This window comes from Cyrtonyx montezumae, unplaced genomic scaffold, assembly GCF_038088225.1.
Source record: "Cyrtonyx montezumae isolate F1298 unplaced genomic scaffold, pur_monq_1.0 scaffold_11, whole genome shotgun sequence".
NCBI lineage: Eukaryota > Metazoa > Chordata > Aves > Galliformes > Odontophoridae > Cyrtonyx > Cyrtonyx montezumae.
Genome location: NW_027071837.1, coordinates 15494305 through 15516431, shown reverse-complemented (window position 1 = coordinate 15516431; position 22127 = coordinate 15494305). Strand labels below are relative to the sequence as shown.

Sequence of the window (22127 nt, the reverse complement as noted above, 5' to 3'; positions counted from 1 at the left end):
ACCAGCATAGACGATCTTTGATTCTCCTCTTCCACCTCCTTTTCCCTCAATAGAGCTGAGCTATTCTAGTGCCAGGGCACTGGGAATGGCTGTAAATGGCTGTTTGGTATCTATGAAAATTAAATCCCCTTGACTTGGACACCTACCAACTTTAAAGGAAAACTGCAGGAATTCAGTGCTCAAACACTTCCACTATTTTTGCTGGTTTTTAATCACTGGGAACCAAACAATCCTGATGCTAAATTTGAGATTCCAGTGACTTGGTTCCAGGAAGGAAGCTATTAAAAAAATTAAAAAAAAAAAGCGTACGTTTCATGGAAACAGTCACAGCTGAAGTTGAAAAGGTTTTCTATTTTGTAAAGACAGAATGAGTCTGGATAGTTTTATGTAGTCAGCATATCTTTTGGTACATGATTTCCAAAGAAGAATAAAACCTAATTTTCTTAATGGCTTTGGGACTTTCACAGATGCTTTCCAAAGAAGTGTGTGTTCCAGCATTTCCTCTGAAGTATTAGAACAGCAGAGTGTTTAAAGCAGGATAACTTTCTGGCCGTTATCTACGGAGCTCTCTCAGTTCTTCCTGTGTATCTTTATCTTTTAGTTATGTATTGAAATTGGGCAAAAAATAAAAAGCAAACAACGTATTTTGGACAGTGCAGAGAATAACCACCCCTGCTTTGTGGTCTGAGCAGAGAAAATGAAGCCTGCTGCCTGCAGTGTTCAGCTCTGTGCCTCTAGGTATTTTCTCAGTTCTTGTGCCTCTGGGTTGGCTGGTGTTTGGTCATTTCCTTTCTCTGTTACAACGCATCCCAGAAAATATCAATATAACAGCACAGCTGATATAAATATCCCTCCCTCCTCCCTTTTGTGGTTACTGAAGGCCTTATGGCTTTTTATGTGTTGTACTCCTCTCTATTACGTATGTTCTGTTCCCACCCCCTTTTTCATTTCTTCTAGTCTAACATAAAAAATTCAGACGAAATTCCCTCTTCTGTGCCAACATGCAAATCTCCAATACAATTAGATCTTTGTGTCATCCCCAGAGGCTGGCATGCCTCTGCAGAGAACTTAACATTTTCTGTTTGTGGTTTGTTTGGAGGGGGGAAAAAAAAGAAATTTAAACATTGACATCAGCGGGCAAGGCAACTTACATCTTTAATACACAGAGAACCTTCATTTGCTAATGTCTGATTTCTCAGTACCATGCATGACTGGCTGAACTTACTGTGAAAATTGGAGAAGTGTCTGAATGTCTGCTGCTGCTAGACTGAAAAAATAAAAATACCAGATCTGGTCACTGTGACTGGATTGATATGCTGCCATATGCTGTAGTTGCATACTTCTGAAAATGCTTTATAAACTTGAAATAATGCACTAATTCCTGCTATCTGCTATGATTTGCCCTACTTAATCCATTTTGCTTCTCTCGCTTTCCCCTTACCTATTTTCAGATTGACTTTGTCCAAATTTTTTGTAACTATTTTTAGAGGTGAATGTCCTTTGTGGTGTATTTTTAGTCATGCAGAGTTGCTATATTATGTTAAAGTCTTATGAACAGTTGACACGAGCTGAGAACAGTTCATCGTACTGGGCAGCAGAGTGCAGTAACTTATGACTTCTTAAAATAACTTTGGCTTTTTTATTTGTCATTTCTCTCTTTTGAGAGGGATTAGAATTAAAAAAAAAAGAAAAAAAGAAAAAAAAAGAAAAAGAAGAAAAAAAAGAGGCCTTTTAAATTCCTCCTGTTACAGCATCATAAATCGTTTGCTTATCCAAACTGTGTAATCAGGATGGGGTGACTAAGGAGAAAAGGAGAGGGGAAATTGCTAGTGCTTGTCCTAGTCTCCTTTCACTTTCTTGTGAGTCAGCTGCACTAGTGAGTGAGTCCTGTGGGAATCGGAACGTTTTCCTGGTGGGTGCCAGGTACGCTGCAGGTGATGAGTTTCTGAAGCCCGTACCTGAATCACAATGGGGACCTTCCTAGGTTGTCCCTCCTGATGGCTAGGCAGCAGAAATGGCAATCTCTGTAGGAATCAGAGTCTTCCCTTGAGCTTTGGGTGGGGACAGACTGGAAGCAAGAGGCTCAATGCTACACTTACTCCTGTATACTTCAGTTTAATGACTGTATTCATTTGGCTGTTGGAACAGAAAGTAAAAATGAAGGCTGTTGCATAATTTTCCTGTGAGTATTCAACCATTTACAAACAACAATTTTTGTTTAGACTGGTGACAGGAGCTCTGAATCTCCAGGTGCTTTATCTGTCCCTCACTGTAGCCTCGCCAATTTTCTGCTGCTGGGTAAGGCTGGGTGGCATCACACAGGGGGACATCCTTGTACTCAGGAATGCTACCTCTGGGCCGGAAAGACTTGGCTGGGGCAAATCCTTGGAGGTGGTGGTAGCAAATTATAATATGATTGTTTCTGACAGGGCTGAGATGCAGCAGTTTTCTATTGTGAAGTTTTTTAGTACACGTTCCCTCCATGGCTCCTCACAAAGGAGCCATTGCTCTGTGAAACACAGAACAGAAGCATGCCTCATTCAAAGCTAACTGTAATTTGCTAATAGCAATCACATTGGCTAATTGTACTTGAGCAGTGAAACAAGATTCTTGAAGCAGTCTCCCAGGATCCCTTGAAACCACACTGAATTCAGGAGCAAATTTTATTTTCTGTCCCTGCCAAATGAACTAATTGAAATAGTAAATCATGAATTCTGGGGTCTTGTATCCCCAGCTGAGGAATGTCATGGGGCAACTGCCTGGGTGGAGGTGGAGTGTGAAGGGAACCTCCTGTGGATGGCAGCACAAAGCTGTAATGAAGACCTTAGTGACTTCCCCCATCAGTGCTTTGGGGGCACTTTCCAGCCCCGCTGTTATATATGGAGTGCTGTGGTGCGTGGCCTGCTCTTCCAAGCTGGTATGGCCCAACATTTCCACAGCTGCTGGTACTGTCCCTGAGCTGTCCACTGTCTCTTTGCTTTCCTAGAGACTTGGAAAATAATGTCTAATGACAAGGGCCGGGTAAAAAAAATGTTCTTTATCCTGCTTTCTCTTTTCTGTTTCCATAGCAGAGAGCAAGATAAAACCAGCCTCTCTACTTGTGCTATTAGCTTGGTCTAATCCCTTCCTGTTATCAAGGTGCCCTTTTGTGAACAGATTGTCCCCTTGATTAGTTTTCCAGTGAAGAATTATAAATTGTGTGTGAAGGAAAACTGGGAGCTGTGAGAAGGATTAAGGAGTTGAGAAGTCTGTCTCATCACTTGCAGAGAGATGGGGAGGACGGGCGCTCTGCTCACTGGGCCTTTGCAACAAACTTCACTGCTACTTTCCCTAAGACAAAATGTAAAGATTTTATAATCCTCTTATAAAAGTTTATCTGTGACACCACATGCTTACTCATGGTGCGGTGAGATAAGTGCCATTTGCAAGGAAGGTGTAGAACTTGGATTTGGAACCTGGAGCTCTGTGCTGCGGTAGGACAGTTTATTTGCATAAATATTTCACTTTTTTATTGCCTTGTAGTTTGAGGAAGTAACAAGTTGATATGTTGTGACCTAGAGCCTAAATCTTGGAAATCAGCTAGTGAATTAATATCAGAAGCGTAGGAAAAGTGTTTCAGTTGGACTACTAAGATGTGAGTTGCTGCTTCTATCAAAGTGTCTGGTATGATTAATTTGCATGCAGTGACGTAAAACACTTAAACGGAGCTATCTACAAGTGTTCTCTGTCTTTCTTTTTAACACTTTAATCATCCACTGTGTTTTAAGTGTAGAGTAACTTGTCTCTTTTTATCAGTGTAGCCTTCTCAGCTTTGAACTTGCTTGTAGTTAGGTACACTGGAAGCTTCAAAGAAGTTACTTAAGGTGAGTATTCAATCCAAATCAGAGCTGGAAGCTCTGTGTGTAGTTACCACATTGTAAGGACCTCAGCAACTTTCTCAGTCAGGGTTTTTCCTTGTATGAAGTTCATGCTTTGGAATGCCATCTGATTGTGATGTTGACATTGTAACTGAGTAGAATCTAGAAGTTTGGGAAGTGTAATACTGAAACACTCCAGTTTGACACTGACATTTGGCAGTTTTCAGTTGCTCCTGATCTAGGAGTTGTGTGATGCAAATCTGTCTGCTTCGGTGATCACAGAACTTCTCACTGGTTTCACTCTGAGACTTCACGGTGTGACTCTTCTCATTTTTTCTACAGGTTCTATGATTTTATGGACTCCTTTGCACTGCTCCTGGCTACTCAACTCTTACAAAAATCATTCTTTGAGCAGATCTCACCATTATTAATGAGGTTTGTAATCTATAGTGAAAGTCTTGATTCCATCAAAGTGTAACAAGAAGTGGGGAAGAGCGCTTCCCTTCCTCTAAATGTGATATCTCATTCTTCATGAGCACAAGCTTAGCTGTGTGTTTGCTGTCCTCTTCATGCAATTGCCATAGAAACAAAATCCCAGGGAACATGCAAGAGTTGTGATTTGGTTCAACAAATCTAGATTGGGTTTAGACATCAGACCAATAAAGCAGACTGTGCATAACAACAAGGCACGGTTTGTGTGTTGTACTCCAATCTTTGACCCCACAAACCTTAGGCAAATGTAGGCATCGGTGCTTGTTTTACTGCAGATGCTTGTATCTGAGAGTCAGTCCCTTTGCTGAGCTCTCAAATTGATAGACCTTCCTGCCTTCGAGGGGAACTTGCTGGGCAATGGCTCCATTAAGGTACTGATGTTCTCTTGTATTGATTCATTGATAGTTCCAGTGATTAAGCCTGTTCACTCAGCTTCAAGTAAGTATGTGCTTTTCTTCAGGTTAGTTCAGAATGAGGGTACAGATTAAGCCAGTCAATTAGATCCATATGTTTAGCTGCACTAGTTGGCTTCAGCAGCTTTGCTGGCTTCCTCAGATGATTTTCAGCACCATGAATGCTAAGCAGTTGGAGCCAGCTGGTGAATGTATTCCTACCAAAATATGCTTGTATAGTTTTCAACCAAATCTCTTGAAATATCACAAATATCTTCTTTTACACTGAATTATTCGTTTCCAGTATCTTTTCCAAAAAGAACCATCACTTTGCAGATTTGGAATAAAACAGCTGCACTGTCTGCTTTCAGTCCCACTGTAGAAACTCTCGCTAAACACTGAGTTGGAGAACAAGGAGTAGCAGCTGGCAAAGGCAAGTCCAGCAATGACGATTCTTTAACAGGCTTGCACTACATGCTGCTGCAAGTGAATTATTTATCAGCTTACACTTACAAATAAAATACATGCCTCAGGAAATCCAACTGGTAAATTTTTTTTACACTTTTTCTTTTTTTCTTTTTAAACTCCCCTAATAATAGTAGCTTTACATTTGTTGTCGTAGCCTGTAAAAGAAGAAGAATGTCTTGGCAAGGACCTGCTGGTCAGACTGAGGGAAAAGAAGAGATTATACTGGCTGTAGAAACAAGGGCATTTCGTTTGGGGAGATTACAGGGATCTGGACTTGCAGAGATTGGGTTAGAAGCGGTGCTCTTCAATGCCTTCATCAATGACATGACAGGCTCAACTCACCCTCAGCGAGTTTCCCAATTACACCTACCTGAGTGGTGTGGTTGATGTGTTAGAAGGAAGGGAACAGGCTGCCCAGAGAGGTTGTGGGTGCTTCGTCCCTGAAGGTGTTCAAGACCAGTGAATCATGAGAACAGCTTCTCTACAGTAAAGACAACTGCAAATCATCCAGATACAAAGGTGCTACTCCCTCTTGATTTATCTGTTGGGCCAGATGTGTTGGGTGGGCATAAATCAAACTGATAAGCTTGTCAATAAGAAAGCAGGATGGACATCCTGTTGTCCCAACAAGGTAACCAAACAGATGTCTCTCTTCAGGAATAATGAGGAGCTCTCCCCCTTCAAGGTTTTTAAATTTACATTAAAATTGACCCTTAGGTTTAATTCCCTCGATAACCAGAGTTTGGAATGTGATGAATATGCATGTGCTATACCTTTAAATATGTATTCATATCTCTCTGTGGTGTGCATGTTTGGTGGAGAGATCCCCCATGCACCCAGTGTTGTAATAAAGGGTATACCTGCTTGACATGTTTCATTGATGTGTCAAGTTACTGTGTCCGGATTTCTCAGCATCAATTGGCGAGCCAGGCAGGAGCCTCTCTGCTCGACTGCAGGACCCACTGTGAGGGGGACTCCCCGGGTGCCCACCAGCAGCTTGTCCGGAGGGGGACTCCAACTCTCAGAGGGATCATCACATGAGCAGACAAGATCCTCTGGAAAAAGGTATTCCCTAGGTTTGGATTCTCTTTCAATTCTCTTTCCTTCTTTGATTCTTTTCTTTGGTAAAGGCCTTGGTGTGTGAATAAATGAAGTCACAGGACGAGTTTTTATAACTGAATATACTAATCATGAGACTAAGTATTGGGTGTTTGTGAAAGCTGAAGAACTGTATTGTTTGACTCATGGGTATTGAAAAAAAAAAGAAAAAGTGGGGCAAACTGTTGTGATGGTGTATAGAAGTGTAATTGTTGACGGTATGTGGAAGTATAATTGTTGGAAGTGAATTGAGGATACGATTTGTGGAATTGTGGGAAAAAATAATGCAAGAAGGTTAAGGAAAACTTTTAGTTTAAGATGTTAGAACTTGTAACCTGCGGCAGCTGAGGCAGAAGCGTGCCAGCACTGAAAAACTCCGCAGGGCCCTTCCCCCCCGCCGCGGCATCTCGGACTGAGAGATAGAGCCGGGACCGGAGACTGCTGCTGTAACAGCGCGTTACTGCGAGCGGGGCGGCGAGAGGACAGGACAGGTGAGAATAGCCACCATCTGCAGAGATCTAGGAAACCTGATATCCCAGTGATAGCACTGGAAGGACCCAGGAGGGTTCCACCCCCACTGGAGCGAAAGCAGTATGCAAACTGCAGGGAAATGGGACATTGGTGTCAATGAGAGGCTGTCCCAGGTTGAAGAGGGAGGGAACTGTCTCTGATCGCAAAAGCTGAATGATCCTGTAACCTAAGTACCTTGCCCTGTGTGTGCCTCGCGGAGCTGCAGCTCCTCTCCAGGAAGATAACTTCCAGAAACTTTTAGGTGTGTACCTCCCGGGGACATATGTATGTGCATCCTCAGGAAGACCTCTCTGCATTTGGTGTTTTTAGAAATTTGAACCTTTTTTGTGTGCGCCTCTTGGAGAAGGGATTGGAACAGTATTTATTTTATAGCAGTAGTAGGAGCTACTGGCCAGCAAGAAAAAGCTTAAATATAGTTGGGGAAAACAAGTAGGAACACATAAAGTCCTGTATATGTCAGGTTCACTGAAACCATTACTTGTGTGAGACTTATTAGAACGTAAGGATACAGAGATTAACGAAAATTGGAGCTAGGGGTCAAGGAAGACCAACTGATGGAAATTTTAAGTCTGGCTATAACCCATACTGGGAAAAATAAAGTTGTTTCCCCAGAAGTTAAAGAAATTTTGAATTAGGTGTATCCAGGAATGTGGTCATCAGGACTCCTGGAAGAAACAAAATGCAGCGTAATAGGAGTCAAGAGCAGGAGCCAGCCCATGCAGGGTAAAAGCTGTACCCTTTGAGGGTGCAAGATTGTAAAGGGATGAAAGAAATAATAGATAATTTTTTCAAGTTCACTTATTAATGGAATGAGAATCGAAATGCAACATCTTGCCAGTGAAAAATTGGATGGCAAGAGCTACCATTTGGTACAAAATCTGAGGTCAGTTAATAGAAATAAATCCATGTACTTTATTAACCAAGTCAAGGAACGAGTAGGTGGGGGACATATTCTAAGTATGCATTTGGGGTTGTACATGCTCACAGTACCATTTGGAAAGAGCAAGGGCTGAAAGCTTGCATCTATAGAAAAGGACACCAGAGAGGTAACACTGTACAGGGAACTGGAAATAAGGTGGCAGATCAAGCAGCAGGACAGGCAGCTGAAGGGAACTGGCTTTAATTCCACATGGTAAACTTAAAATTGATTATCCCGAGTCAGAATCTCTAAAGTATTTTGAGGAAGATAGGAATTTAATTAATGATTTAGAAGGAAAGGAACCAACTGATGGATGGGCATATATGGATGCACTGTCGTGCCCTTTAGTATCTTATGGAAATTAGTTCTAAGGCAGCATAATAAAACATACAGGGGGGCAGACACTCTTTCTAAGTATTTGAACAAAGTAATTGTATGATCCTAGTACCAGGAACAGGGTACAAGAGGGGCCTATCAGGAAAGGGAAAATTCCAGGACAGCAACGGCAAATAGATTTCTCAGAACTCCCTAGAAAAGGGGGGTATCGATATATGCTGGTTTTAGCAGGCACTTTTTCTGGGTGGCCAGAAGCCTTTCCTCAAAGAACAACTAAAGCAAGGGAGGTGTCACGGACAGTATTAAGTGAGATAATACCTAGGATTGGGGTGCCTGATGTGGTATCATCAGATAGGGGCACACATTTTTGTGAAAAAGTAGTGCCACAAGTCAGCAGGCTTCTGGGAATTGATTGGGAATTACATATCCCTTATAGGCCTCAGGCAAAGGGTCAAGTAGAAAAGATGAACCATCTACTTAAGCAACAAATAGCCCAAATATGCCAAGAGACTAGTCTCCATTGGTATCAAGCTCTTCCTATAGCTCTCCTGCAGGTAAGAGTTAAACCTCTAAGTAGGGAAGGATTAAGTCCCTTTGAAATATTGTATGGCAGGCCTCATCAAACATGTGAAAAAGGGGACCTCAAGCAGATGGACCTACAATAGGGCAGTATGTGCAGGCCCTGGGACATCAGCTACAGAAAATTAGTAAGGGGGTACTATCCACTCGATGTAGGGGATTAGATTATCCAATCTATTCTATTAATCCAGGAGACTGGGTATATATTAAAATTTTTTCAGGTGACTCACTGGAAGAAAAGTGGAAAGGACTGTTTCAAGTCTTACTCACTACCCAGACTGCAATCAAGATCAAGGAGGTACCTGCGTTGTACAAAGCCGTGAGGGAACTCACCACACAAAACTCATGGAAATGCATCCCATGTATTGTCATTTTGCGACTGTGGATGTCTGGGTCAGCATCACCATCTCCACATAGAATGCATCACATGCTGAAGAGGAGAGTCTGTTGGTCCCGTGCTGATAACCTCTTGTTAAAAGTAATGCCAGGATTCATATAATCACAGAATACTGTGGGTTTAAAGTCTGGGTGGTATTCATGCCACATGGGGTGTGTGCGCGCGTGTGTGCAGTGCAGGTGCTGAGCCTTCCCGTCATAGCAGGAGTCAGCACTGAGTATTGCTCGCTTGGGCTCCACGACTGTGTACCGCATACTGTGCTGCCATTGCCAGGTACTTGTGCAATCCCCTTTGACTTCTTCCTCTGCCAGCACAGCCCGTCCTGTGGGCAGTGGCCTGCTGTCTGCTTGATGCTTCCCCAGGACCGTGGCAGTGCTGGAGACGGTGCTTTCTGCCAGGACTGGAGCCCTCTGTGCAGTGGTGCACGCAAGACATCCGGCCTTGGCACGGCCGATTTCTTTTGACACTCCCATTTCCCAAATATTCTTCACAGAGATCTTTTTGCCATTACTTTCAGTTATTGCCTTCAGACACGCTCTTGACTGTGTTTAGGTATGCAGAGTCCTTCATTCTGGAAAAGGCAAAAAAGGTCATCAAGTCCAGTAGTCTCCCAGGTCCTGGCCCAGTGCACAGTCGCAGCCATCCCAAGATGCCAGAAGTGGCAGTGAGGAAGAAGGACTGGCTTCCTCTGACTTGCAGAAAGCTGAGCTCCTCAGTAAGAGCTCTGCCTCAGTCTTCACTGCTGATCAGGCTCCCCATGTCTGCCAGGCCCCTGAACCTCTACACGTGGTGGAGAGGTGTGGATTCCAAACCACTGTAACAGTGGACAACAGAAAGAAGTGCCTGCGGTCCGACCGCCCAGGTCCTAGCCAAGCGCACAGGCGCAGCAGCCCCAAGATGTCAGAAGCGTCAGTTCCCGTGCAGGCGTTGGTGCAGGGAAGACATTGTCCCTCTCTGCTCAGCTCTTGTGGGGCCCCACCTGGAGTACTGCATCCATGCCTGGGGCTCCCAGCACAAGAAGGACACAGAGCTCTTGGAACGGGTCCAGAGGCTGTGGTCCCACAGAGAGCCACAGAGGCCTGCTGAGGTAACTGTTCATCCCTCTGTCTCTGCCTCCTCCCTGCCGCGTGTGTAGGGTCACTCACTTGGCATCGCAGCGCCTGTGCCTCTCTAGTAGTGATGCATATGCATCGTCGACCTCCCACGCCGGTCTTCTGCCAGAGAAAGGAGCGACTGACAAACACCCGCTGCCCCAGGACTAAACCTAATCCATGGCATCCCTCCCCCTCCACGCTATCCCAGTCCCAGCTTCCCAATGATGCCGAGGCCCATGTCAATGGCTGCAGAGGGCCAGGCCTGCTGCGGCAGTCAGTCCCTGGGCAGGCACAGCTCTTGTGCCCTCGCATCTCAAGGGCAGGCTGAAAGACACCAACACCAACCTGACTGGGATTCGGATCCCCAGGATGCTCGTGTCTGGGATAAACGTCTCCACATCTGTCAACAGTTTATGGGCTGGTTCGTCCTGGTTATGTGACGACTGGGGCGGGGAGACCCACGCATCCGCGCCCCGGCAAAGTGGAAGGGGGAAAGGGGAAAAGGGAGATGGGGCTAAAAACAAAACAGCGGCAACGATATAAGGAGGAAAGATAATTGATTAAATAAGACATCAGAATGCAAAAGAACACAATATAATACAACAGGAACTGAAGCTAATAAATCAAATAAAAATGAGAGAGAGGGACAGCGTCTGATAGTTCGAATGCGTTATGCAAAACGCTGAAGGCATGGCGGTGAGGAAGCACCCACTGCTGGGTTGATCCGAAAGCAGAGAGTGTGTGTCTCGTGACACGGGAACAGTTTGGATCTTTCCCTCCGAGCAAACAACGGAAAGAAGTCAAAGCAGCGCAAATTCCTCTGGAGTACATAGTTGTTCTTCTCTTCTTGGACAGCTGTTCCTGGAGCCATCGGCGATCCGTGGAGGAAGAACTCTTCAACTCCCAGTGCACAGCATGATGTTGTGGTGTGGAATACCAATAACGTAAATCGTAAGACCGTGAGGACGTCTCTGCAGAGCGCGCACTTGAAGCAAAGAGTCGCTGTGCACGTGGCCTGTCCCTGCAGCAGAAACACGAGCAGCGTGAGTGTGAGCAGGGGCCTGGTGCTGCTGAGCGCCTGCCATGCCCGCGGGGCGAGGGGAGGCCACAGAGTACTTGCCTGCAGTCCGACCGCCCAGGTCCTGGCCCAGCATACAGGCGCAGCCGCCCCAAAATGTCAGAAGCGTCAGTTCCGGCGCCGGCGTCGGGGCCGGCTGTTGTTCTTGTGGGCCCGACGTGGTAGCGGGGAGTGACTTCGCCCCTGGTCTCGCCCTCGCTGCCTGAACTGGCTCCTGCGTCCTCTTCGGGTCCGGCTCCGGGACTCGTCAGCCCGCTGTTCAAGAGGGGCGCGGCTTCGAGTCCGTGCCCGCCCTGGCTGCGTGCGCCGGCTTCTGTCAGCCGCTGTGGAATCCCTCGAGGAGCGCAGTGCTCCCCGTCGGGTACGGCTGTGGGTGCCGTTCTCGATACTTGGTGTTGTTGCTCTGCGCCCACTGCCACGGCGTGTTCGGGGCCTGCTCGGGGGATCTGAGGTATGGCACCGCAACGGATAGCGCCTTCGTGTCCGGGCCCGCTCTCCCCGTCTGGACCGGACGTTGTTGCCAGCTGCCCGGGAGGGCCTTGAGGACCGTGGTGTCCCCTGGCTGGCAAAGTTCGGGGCGCTGCTCTGAGGTGCATGGGAACTGTGAGCTGGCTCTGATGGTGCCCAGCTGCTGGTGCTGGAGGTGCTGAGCTCTGGCGCCTCGGAGCCTTGGGATGACCGTTGGGTTGGCCCCAGTCCCTGCGTGCTGGCGGTGCTGGGGCCAGCGCTGTCCAAATGACTTCTGGAGGCTGCGAAGGGGGGAGGCAGGAATGTGAATGGGATGGAACTTGTTATGGTTTTATGATTTTTGTTGTATTACTGACATGATACTGGTGTATCATGACATCATGTGGTGTATTAGGAGTTAAGGAGTTAATGCTCCAGCTCTGTGGATCGTTGATAGTTCTGGGTGTACCTGTATCAGAAGAGAAGAACTACATTCCCCAGAGGACTTTGTGATGCTTTGCATTTTTACATATTTCCGCCCAGAGGGAAAGATAAAAACTGTCTGCAGTCACGGGACTCTCTCTTCCCTTCGGGACCGAGCTCGGCAGTGGGTGTTTGTTGCAGCTGTCTGCCTTCAGCGTTAGCGTAAGGCCTTTGGTTTATCGGACACTCTCTCTCTCTTGTTCATTTTCTTTGATTCATTTGCCTCAATTCCAATTACATTATATTATATTGTGTTATTTTCCTTTCTGATATCTTATTTAGTAAATTAGCTTTCCTCCTCAGATCGTTGCCGCTGTTTTGTTCTTAGGCCCATCTCCCTTCCTCTTTTTCCCTTTTCCCCTTTCCCAGGGTGTGGGCCTGTGGGTCCCCTGCCTCAATTGTCACGGTACCGGGTCAAACTGTCCCGCAAACCGGTGACATTTTTGGCGCTCACGGGGGGCACGACTAGCTGCCTTAGCCGGGCAGAGACATACTTTTAGAGTGAATCTCTGTCTTTTGTTAGCAAGCTTTTCTGTACTGTAGGTCCTGTGCGGCAAAACACGACCTTGAAGTCCAGACGCACTGCTAGCTCTTCTGGGATATTTTTAAAGTTTTTGGGTGCTGCTAGCTTGTTTGAGTAGAAGAAAAAAAAATGTTTTTGCTGTTTCTGTTAAAACTGCCCTTACAGGGATTGTATTGCATTGCTTTTTCCCTTTTAGTGCTCAAAACATACTGGAACTTGGTTAAGCTTGCCATTCTGATTCATGGAGTCTGGTCCTTATGTGATAAACTAAAAGCTGTGATGGAGGCACCTGCCAGATACCTGAGCACCCCGGCTAATGTAACAAACTAAACAATATTTGAATGGGTGTCCAGGTTTTCCTCTCAGTTCCTTATGAATTTTCAAGATTACAGCTTAGGGACTATGTTAGCATTTGGGATATTAGTCCTTTTGAATATATCCCTTATAATGGCACTTTACACCATGTGGAGGAAGCTTTTCCCAAAAACAGAGAATGTTGAATGGCAGGGAAAGTGGAGAGTTTTAGGAAAGAAATTAGAAGCATGGGGTCCCCCGGTGCCATGGGATTTTACTCCTGAACACTTGCAGGATCCTGAGGAGCTAGGCCTGTATCTGAGGAATGGGTGTTGCGGCTCAGAAAGATCTGAGGTGGAACAGCTTATCTGGGGCTTGGCTTATGCTTACCGAGGTATATATACTGTTTGGGAGAGAGAGAGTGTCCAAACTGAGGCTCAGACCAAAGAGGTAAACCTCCCAGGCACATCTGACCAGCCAAAGGAAGCACCGGTATCAAAGTCGGTTGCCCCGGTGGAAGGCCAGAAATGGAAACGTGTGTCCTCACGCCGAGAACGCAAAGAAGAGGTGGCGAAAGAAGAGAAAGATACATGCGAGGGGGGGTCCTCAACACCACCACCACCAAGAAAGGCAACAAAGAAAAGTGAGAGGCATGGACATAGAGATGATGAGGATGATGAGAGAGTCAAAGTTACCACGTTTCGTCAACCCATGAAAATATCTGAGATCCAAGGCTTAAGAAAGGAGTTTATTCAACGTCCAGATGAGAGTATTGTCACTTGGTTGCTTTGGTGTTGGGACAACAGGGCCAACAGTATGTCCCTCGACTGTAACGAAGCTCACCAACTAGGAAACATTGCCCGTGATCCAGCTGTCAACAGAGGGATCAGCCGGTATATGGATGGAATCGCCAGCCTCTGGCAACGAATGTTAGTAGCTGTGAGGGAAAGATATCCCTACAAGAGTGACCTGGCACCTAAAGTGAAAAGATGGAAAACTATTGAGGAAGGCATCCAGTATTTGAGAGAAACAGCTGTGGTGGAAATGCTGTATGATACCACGTTTGATCCTGAAGATCGGGACCATGATCCAGAGAAAGTAAGGAGTACACCTGAAATATGTCAGAACTTTTCAAAAACAGCACCAGAAAGGTACGCCGGTACACTAGTGACAACGTTCAACAGATATGAGAATATATATATAACAGAAAACCCCCAGTTTTTTAACTGATTCTTACACTTCAAAACTTTGAACAAAAATTTCCCCCTCACATGCTTCCATTTCAGCCATATCAAGGTTAGAAGGACAGATGGGAGACGTGTTAAAGAAAGTATCCTGACTGATTGATAGGGTTGAAATGATTGCAGCTATTGGAAGCAAACGCCGTCCTGCTCGAGCAAATGACAGCACTCACTTCACTAACTTCATGTCACGTGCGGCTCTGTGGAGTTACTTACATGAAAATGGAGAAGATATGAAGGAATGGCATCAAAAACCCACCCCTGCACTGCGAGCACAGGTGAGAGAATTACAACACAGACCAACGACCAGTGAAGTTGTTCCTGTCACTACAGGTAACCAATAGAGGGGCCCTGCCCTCAGCCAGAGGAGGGAGAGGGACAATAGAGTGTATTGGACTGTGTGGATTCAGTGTCCTGGCACATCAGAACCACAAAAATATGAGGCACTGGTGGATACTGGTGCACAGTGTACTCTAATGCCTTTGAGCTATAAAGGGACAGAACTGATCTATATCTCTGGAGTGACTGGGGGCTCTCAGGAATTGTCTGTGTTGGAGGCAGAAATAAACCTCACTGGTAAAGACTGGAAGAAGCATCCTATAGTGACCGGACAGGGGGCTCCATGCATACTCGGTATAGACTATCTCAGAAGGGGGCACTTTAAGGATCCCAAGGGGTACCGATGGGCTTTTGGAATAGCTGCTGTGGACACAGACAACATTAAGCAGCTATCTGTTTTACCTGGCCTATCAGAAGATCCGTCTGTTGTGGGGTTGCTACAAGTGGAGGAGCAACAGGTACCAATTGCTACAGAAACGGTGCACAGATGGCAGTACCGCACAACAGGGATTCCTTGCTCCCCATTCATAACTTGATCCGTCAGCTAGAGAGCCAGGGAGTGATCAGCAAAACTCACTCACCTTTTAGCAGCCCCATATGGCCGGTGCGTAAAGCCAGTGGAGAATGGAGGCTGACGGTAGATTACTGTGGCCTGAATGAAGTCACACCCCCACTGAGTGCTGAGTGCCAGACATGCTACAACTCCAGTACGAACTGGAGTCAAAAGCAGCCAAGTGGTATGCCACCACAGACACTACTAATGCCTTCTTTTCAATTCCTCTGGCCACAGAATGCAGGCTGCAGTTTGCCTTCACCTGGAGGGGCGTTCAGTACACCTGGAACCGTTTGCCCCAGGGGTGGAAACACAGCCCAACCATTTGTCATGGGTTGGTCCAAACTGCATTGGAACAGGGCGGTGCTCCTGAGCATCTGCAATACATTGATGACATTGTTGTATGGGTCAATACAGCAGAGGAAGTCTTTGAGAAAGGAGAGCAGATTATCCAAATTCTCCTACGAGCTGGCTTTGCTATCAAGCGAAGCAAAGTGAAAGGGCCTGCACAAGAAATTTAGTTCCTAGGTATAAAGTGGCAAGATGGACGTCGTCACATCCCTACAGATGTGATTGACAGAATTACTGCCATGTCTCCACCCACCAGTAAGACAGAAACCCAAGCTTTTCTGGATGTAGTGGGCTTTTGGAGAATGCATGTTCCGAACTACAGTCTCATTGTGAGCCCTCTCTATCGGGTGACGTGGAAGAAGAATGATCTTTTATGGGGCCCTGAGCAGCAGCAGGCTTTCAAGCAAATTAAGCAGGAGATAGCCCGTGCCGTGGCCCTGGGGCCAGTGCGGACGGGACAGGATGTAAAGAACATCCTCTACACTGCTGCTGGAAAGGAAGGTCCCACTTGGAGTCTGTGGCAAAGAGCTCCTGGAGAGACCCGAGGCCGACCCCTTGGATTCTGGAATCGGGCTTACAGGGGGTCTGAGGAGCGCTACACTCCAACTGAGAAGGAGATCTTAGCCGCGTACGAGGGGGTTCGAGCTGCTTCCGAAGTAATAGGTACTGAAACGCAGCTCCTCCTGGCACCTCGACTGCCATTGCTGAACTGGATGTTCAAAGGGACAGCTTCCTCTACCCATCATGCTACTGATGCCACTTGGGAGTAAATGGACTGCACTGATTACACAGCGAGCTCGGATGGGGAACCTCAACCATCCAGGAATCCTGGAGGTGGTCATGGACTGGCCTGAAGGTAAAAAGTTTGGAACAACGCCAGCAGAGGAGGTGTCACGTGCTAAAGAAGCCCCACCATATAATGAACTACCAGGCAACGAAAAGAGATACGCCCTGTTCACAGATGGATCGTGTTGCATTGTGGGTAAGCACCGCAGATGGAAATCTGCTGTGTGGAGCCCCACACGACGAGTTACTGAGGCCACTGAAGGAGAAGGAGAATCAAATCAATTTGCAGAGGTAAAGGCTGTCCAGCTGGCCTTAGATATTGCTGAACGAGAGAGGTGGCCAGTGCTTTATCTTTACGCTAACTCATGGATGGTGGCAAATGCTTTATGGGGCTGGTTACAGCAGTGGGAACAAAATAGTTGGCAATGGAGAGGTAAACCTATTTGGGCTGCTGAACTGTGGAAAAACATTGCTGCCTGAATAAAGAATATGGTTGTAAAGGTGCGCCATGTAGATGCTCATGTTCCTAAGAGCCGGGCAACTGAAGAACAACAAAATAACCATCAGGTAGATCGAGCTGCCAAAGTTAAGGTGGCTCAAGTAGACTTGGACTGGCAACACAAGAGTGAATTATTTCTAGCTCGGTGGGCCCATGAGACCTCTGGCCATCAAGGAAGAGATGCAACATATAAGTGGGCTAGAGACCGAGGGGTGGACTTAACTATGGATGCCATTGCACAGGTTATCCATGACTGTGATACATGCGCCACAATTAAACAGGCCAAGAGAATGAAACCTCTTTGGGAGGAAGGGCAATGGCAAAAGTATAAATACGGGGAGGCGTGGCAGGTTGATTATATCACCTTGCCACGATCTCGCAATGGTAAGCGTTACGTGCTCACCATGGTAGAGGCAACTACTGGGTGGCTTGAAACATATGCAGTACCCCATGCTACCGCCCGGAACACCATCTTAGGGCTCAAGAAACAAGTCCTATGGCAACATGGCACTCCAGAAAGAATTGAGTCTGATAATGGAACTCATTTCAAAAATTCTCTTGTAAATACTTGGGCCAAAGATCATGGCATTGAATGGATTTATCATATCCCTTATCATGCACCAGCCTCTGGAAAAATTGAAAGGTACAATGGGTTGTTAAAAACAATGTTGAAAGCAATGGGTGGCGGAACATTTAAGCACTGGGAGAAGAATTTGTGAGAAGCCACCTGGTTGGTCAACACCAGAGGATCCATCAATCGCAATGGTCCTGCCCAATCCAGCTCTCTACCTACTGTAGAGGGAGATAAGGTACCTGTAGTACATGTGAAGAACATGTTGGGAAAAGCGGTTTGAGTTCTTCCAGCTTCTGGAGAGGGCAAACCTCTCCGTGGAACTGTTTTTGCTCAGGGACCTGTGTCTACCTGGTGGGTGATGCAGAAGAATGGGGATGTTCAATGTGTACCACAAGGGAATTTGATGTGGGGAGAGCGCCCTCAGTAATTCTATTAGTATGTATATATGTATATATGTATATATGTATGTGTTTGTATTTAATGCTTGTTAATCATTGTTCCTTTATGTATATATTATATAATATATATATATATATTAAGGGGTGGAATGTTATGGTTTTATGATTTTTCTTGTATTACTGATATTCCACATCATGACATCATGTGGTGTATTAGGAGTTAAGGAGTTAATGCTCCAGCTCTGTGGATCGTTGATAGTTCTGGGTGTACCTGTATCAGAAGAGAAGAACTACATTCCCCAGAGGACTTTGTGATGCTTTGCATTTTTACATATTTCCGCCCAGAGGGAAAGATAAAAACTGTCTGCGGTAACGGGACTCTCTCTTCTCTTCAGGACCGAGCTCGGCAGTGGGTGTTTGTTGCAGCTGTCTGCCTTCAGCGTTAGCGTAAGGCCTTTGGTTGGTTTATCGGACACTCTCTCTCTCTTGTTCATTTTCTTTGATTCATTTGCCTCAATTCCAATTATATTATATTATATTGTGTTATTTTCCTTTCTGATATCTTATTTAGTAAATTAGCTTTCCTCCTCAGATCGTTGCCGCTGTTTTGTTCTTAGGCCCATCTCCCTTCCTCTTTTTCCCTTTTCCCCTATCCTAGGGTGTGGGCCCGTGGGTCCCCTGCCTCAATTGTCATGGTACCGGGTCAAACTGTCCCGCAAACCGGTGACAGAACTCCAGCCCTGGGGTGGGACAGGCTCCCATCCCTCCTGGGCCAAAGAGACTTGAACAAGGCCGCCCTGAGCACCCTTACCTCTTACCAGTGTCTTCTTCAGCACAAATGTCGCAGACCCACGTTGCTGTGCGTCGACTCAAGTGGGAGCAGCGCCGATGGGTGCCTCGTGCAGCACAGGAGCTGCAGATGAGCAGCTCCCAGGGCCTGGGGAAACAGACAATTTGTGGCCGTGAGGACAAAGTGCCCTGAGACAGGGGGTGCCCGGCACAACTCTGGTGCACACAGACTGCTCCCCCAGCCTGGGGGGTGAGGCTGTGATCCCAGGCAGAGACACAGAGGGCTGCTGAGGTAACTCACCCCACGGTCTCTGCCTGATCTCTGCCGCGTGGGTAACGACACTCGCTGGCATCGCAGCGACTGTGGCTCTCTGGTTCTGATTCGTATCCATATTCCTCGTCCCACGTTGGATATCTGCCGGAGAAAGGAGCGACGGTGGTGAACACCCACTGCCCCAGGACTGAACCTAATCTGTGGCATCCCTCCTCCCCCTCCACCCTGTCCATCCCCAGTCCCAGCATCCCAATGATGCCGAGGCCCGTGTTAATGGATACAAATGGCTGGGCCCGGCCTGCCGGGGCAGCCAGCCCCTGGGCAGGCACAGCTCTTGTGCCCTCCCATCTCGAGAGCAGGCTGAAAGACACTAACCTGGGTGGGATTCGAATCCCCATCCAGCGCATTGTTGCCGAAAAGCACTGTAGGTCTCTACAGTGTGGGCAGCTGAAGAAAAAAATCCCGGCGTTCATGGCCTGTCCCTGCAGCAGAAACACAAGCAGCATGAGCGTGAGTGTGAGCGTGAGCTAGGCCTGGTGCTGCTGAGCGCCAGCCGTGCCCGCCGGGCGAGGGCAGGGCTCCTACCTGGATGCAGGCCCGGTGAAAGGCTCGTTCACATACTGGGCACACCATGGTGCTGTATGATACGCAGTCCCCCACGGGGTCCGTGCAGATGATGCAGGTGTTGTCTGGCGCTGGCACTGCTTCTCCCTCCGTCTCCTGAAGTGGGCGGTGCTCTCTGCAGAAGGACCTGCAGGAAGGTGGGAAGGATTGGCAAAAGGTGAGAAGCGCTGCAAGGAGGAGGAGGGCAGAGGAACGGGAAGGAGCCTCAGGTCTTGGCTCTGGCTCTGGCAGGCTGCTGGGAGGTGTCACAGCGCGTCCCTCCCTTCCTTGTCTGGTGCCGATAGCAGGGGCTGGGGACTCACAGGCGAGGCCTGGCGGCCCTTACCTGAATTCATCGAAGTACTGGGTGACACATTCACCCTCCGAGGCGCAGGGCAGATGGAAGCTGCGGTCACAGCCTGCCTGTGCGCAGGTGATGGAGGCCCCCCTCTTGCCACAAACGAAGCAGTGCTGGAAAGAGCAGAGCAGAGCAGCCCCCATCAGCGGCAGGCTCAGGGCCTGCGCGGCAGGCCCCACTCCTCTGGGCAGGGCACAGGATGCAGGCGCGGCTGGGTGGCACTCTGCAGAGCTGCCTGCTGAACAGGGCTCGTCTGCGAGAGCGGGACTTTCTCCTGGAGCTGGCTGGAAAGGCTGGGATTGCTTTCCTTGGGCCAGGTTAAGCTCGCCGAGCCTGTCCTGGACAAAGCTCCCTGTTCCTGTCAGATCCTCACCGTCTTCTCTGCCTTCCAGATTATGTAGGTAATGTCAGGAACACTCGAAACTTCGTTTATGTTCTCTGCAGTTGCTTGTTCAACAAGTATGGTAGAAAATACCTGTATGAGAGAAGAACTTGGCCTTGTAAGGGAGGGAAGGAGAGAACCATTGGATGGAGGAAGGTGACAGGAGCCGTGAGGGAACTCACCACACAAAACTCATGCAGAATCCACCCGTTCAAGATCACTTTGTGCCCATGGATGTCTGGATCAACATCTCCCTGGGCACACAGCGCGCATTCTGCAGAGGAGAAAGCAAGAGCAGTGAGCGCCTTGCCAGTGGGGCCAGGTGCCCGCGAGGGCTCTCCCAGTGGCCTGCTGTGTGCTGTAGCTGAGGGGCAGGGCCAGAGGCCGTGGAGGGGAAGGGGCACTGCAGGGCCGAGGAGCAGAGGGGGTCCCTGCCCGCGGCAGCCCCTGCCTGCCCCCATCTCCCCTCTCTGCCGCGGGCAGACACCCCCCCAGCAACCTTCTGCCTGGCGGCGGCGGGGAGCTGTGTGCTGGGATGATTTACTTTCGTCTGGCTCCCATGAGCTCTCATTCTTCTCTGTCCCTGTGGACATGGTGCGTGTCGACGATGAGCACTTGCGGAGTCCCTGTCCCGGCAGCGCCAGGCTTTCTTCTCCGCACACTCCAGTGCCAAGCCTACGGGAGAAGCGGGACGAGGGTGAACTCGCAGCTCAGGCCTCCGAGCGCTGCGGCCCCCTCCTCCCGGGGCAGCCTCAGACATCCCTTTCCTCGCTGCTCTCCGTGCACCTCACCAGCTCGCACTGAGCTCAGCCTGAGCCCCACAGCCTTTCTATGCGCCCCACCCTGCGCATCACAGTGGCCGCTCCCTGCCACCCTTTGTGACACCATCACACCTCCCAGGAGCTGAGGTCAGGGCCCTGGGCACCCAAGCAAGATGGCGGCGGCTCTTGCATCCACCCTCAACCCACCGCAATGCTTGCAGGCCTGCGGCGCCATCAAAGTCCCAATCACGCCTTTATGTGTTTCTGTGACGTACTCGAGGCTTGCTTTGTTTGCTTATTTGCTGCTGACTACCTCTCCTTACAACTAATGGCTCCAATGGTCACTGTGTCTCACCGCCCGCCCGCCCCCCTGCACCTGCCCGCTGCCCAGGTCCCTCGGTGCCGCATCCCCACGGTGCTTGAACACCTCCAGGGACGGTGATTCCCCCAGCTCCCCGGGCAGCCTGTGCCAGTGCCCGACCGCTCTTTCAGCCAACACGTTCTTCCTCGTATCCAACGGGGACCTCCCCTGGCACAACCGGAGGCCGTTCCCTCTCGTCCCATCGCTGTTAGCTGGGCGAAGAGGCCGACCCCCACTTCGCTTCAACCTCCTGTCAGGGAGCATCAAGGACTGCTCTCATAGTGGAGAGCGCCCGCCGGGGGCCGGGGGGGGGACGGCGCGGGGAAAGGGAGGGGGGCGGGCGGCGGGCGGCACCCGCCGCAGCTGGGGCGATCCGCGGGAAGGGCCCGGCACGCGTCCAGAGTCGCAGCCGCCGCGCCGCCCGCCGGGAACCCCCCGCCGCCCCGGGCGCGGCCCCGGCGAGCGGGAACGGCCACGGGGGGACCGGAGAGGGGGGGCGGGGGCGGGCGGCGCCTCGTACAGCCGACCTCAGCCCGACCTGCTCTGTGCTTCTTCATGTCCAGAAGAGCTACCGGAAATGGTGGCAACAAAAACTGAGGGGAAATCACCGGGAGCAGGAGCTGATCAGCGTTTTTCTTTGCAAGTGCATCACGGGCTGTTTTCAGTCAAGTCCCTCTCGCTTGCTTGCAGAGTAGAAATAGCTTTTGTGCTGGGAAATGGAGAGCTTTCTTCTACCGTGATGTTCTTTAATAAACATCTTCCTTTAATATACATTTTGCTCAAGCATTGTCTGTTAGCTCATTCTGCTATGGTTTGCATTTATCGGCTGGGATTTTTGAGATACCCGTCCCAGCGATATGCTTACATACG

The 22127-nt window shown here is 48.7% G+C and overlaps 1 protein-coding gene across 1 annotated transcript; it reads right to left on the bottom strand.

Moving 5' to 3' along the window:
- Window positions 1-11349: 11349 nt before the first annotated feature.
- Window positions 11350-20728, bottom strand: LOC136044502 (PHD finger protein 7-like). Its single transcript, XM_065729827.1, is given in 9 exon segments — window positions 11350-11990; window positions 18548-18666; window positions 18820-18933; window positions 19168-19365; window positions 19367-19543; window positions 19742-19866; window positions 20127-20228; window positions 20318-20409; window positions 20680-20728. Coding segments are annotated over 9 exon segments (1617 nt in total).
- Between the last annotated feature and the right edge of the window lie 1399 nt (window positions 20729-22127).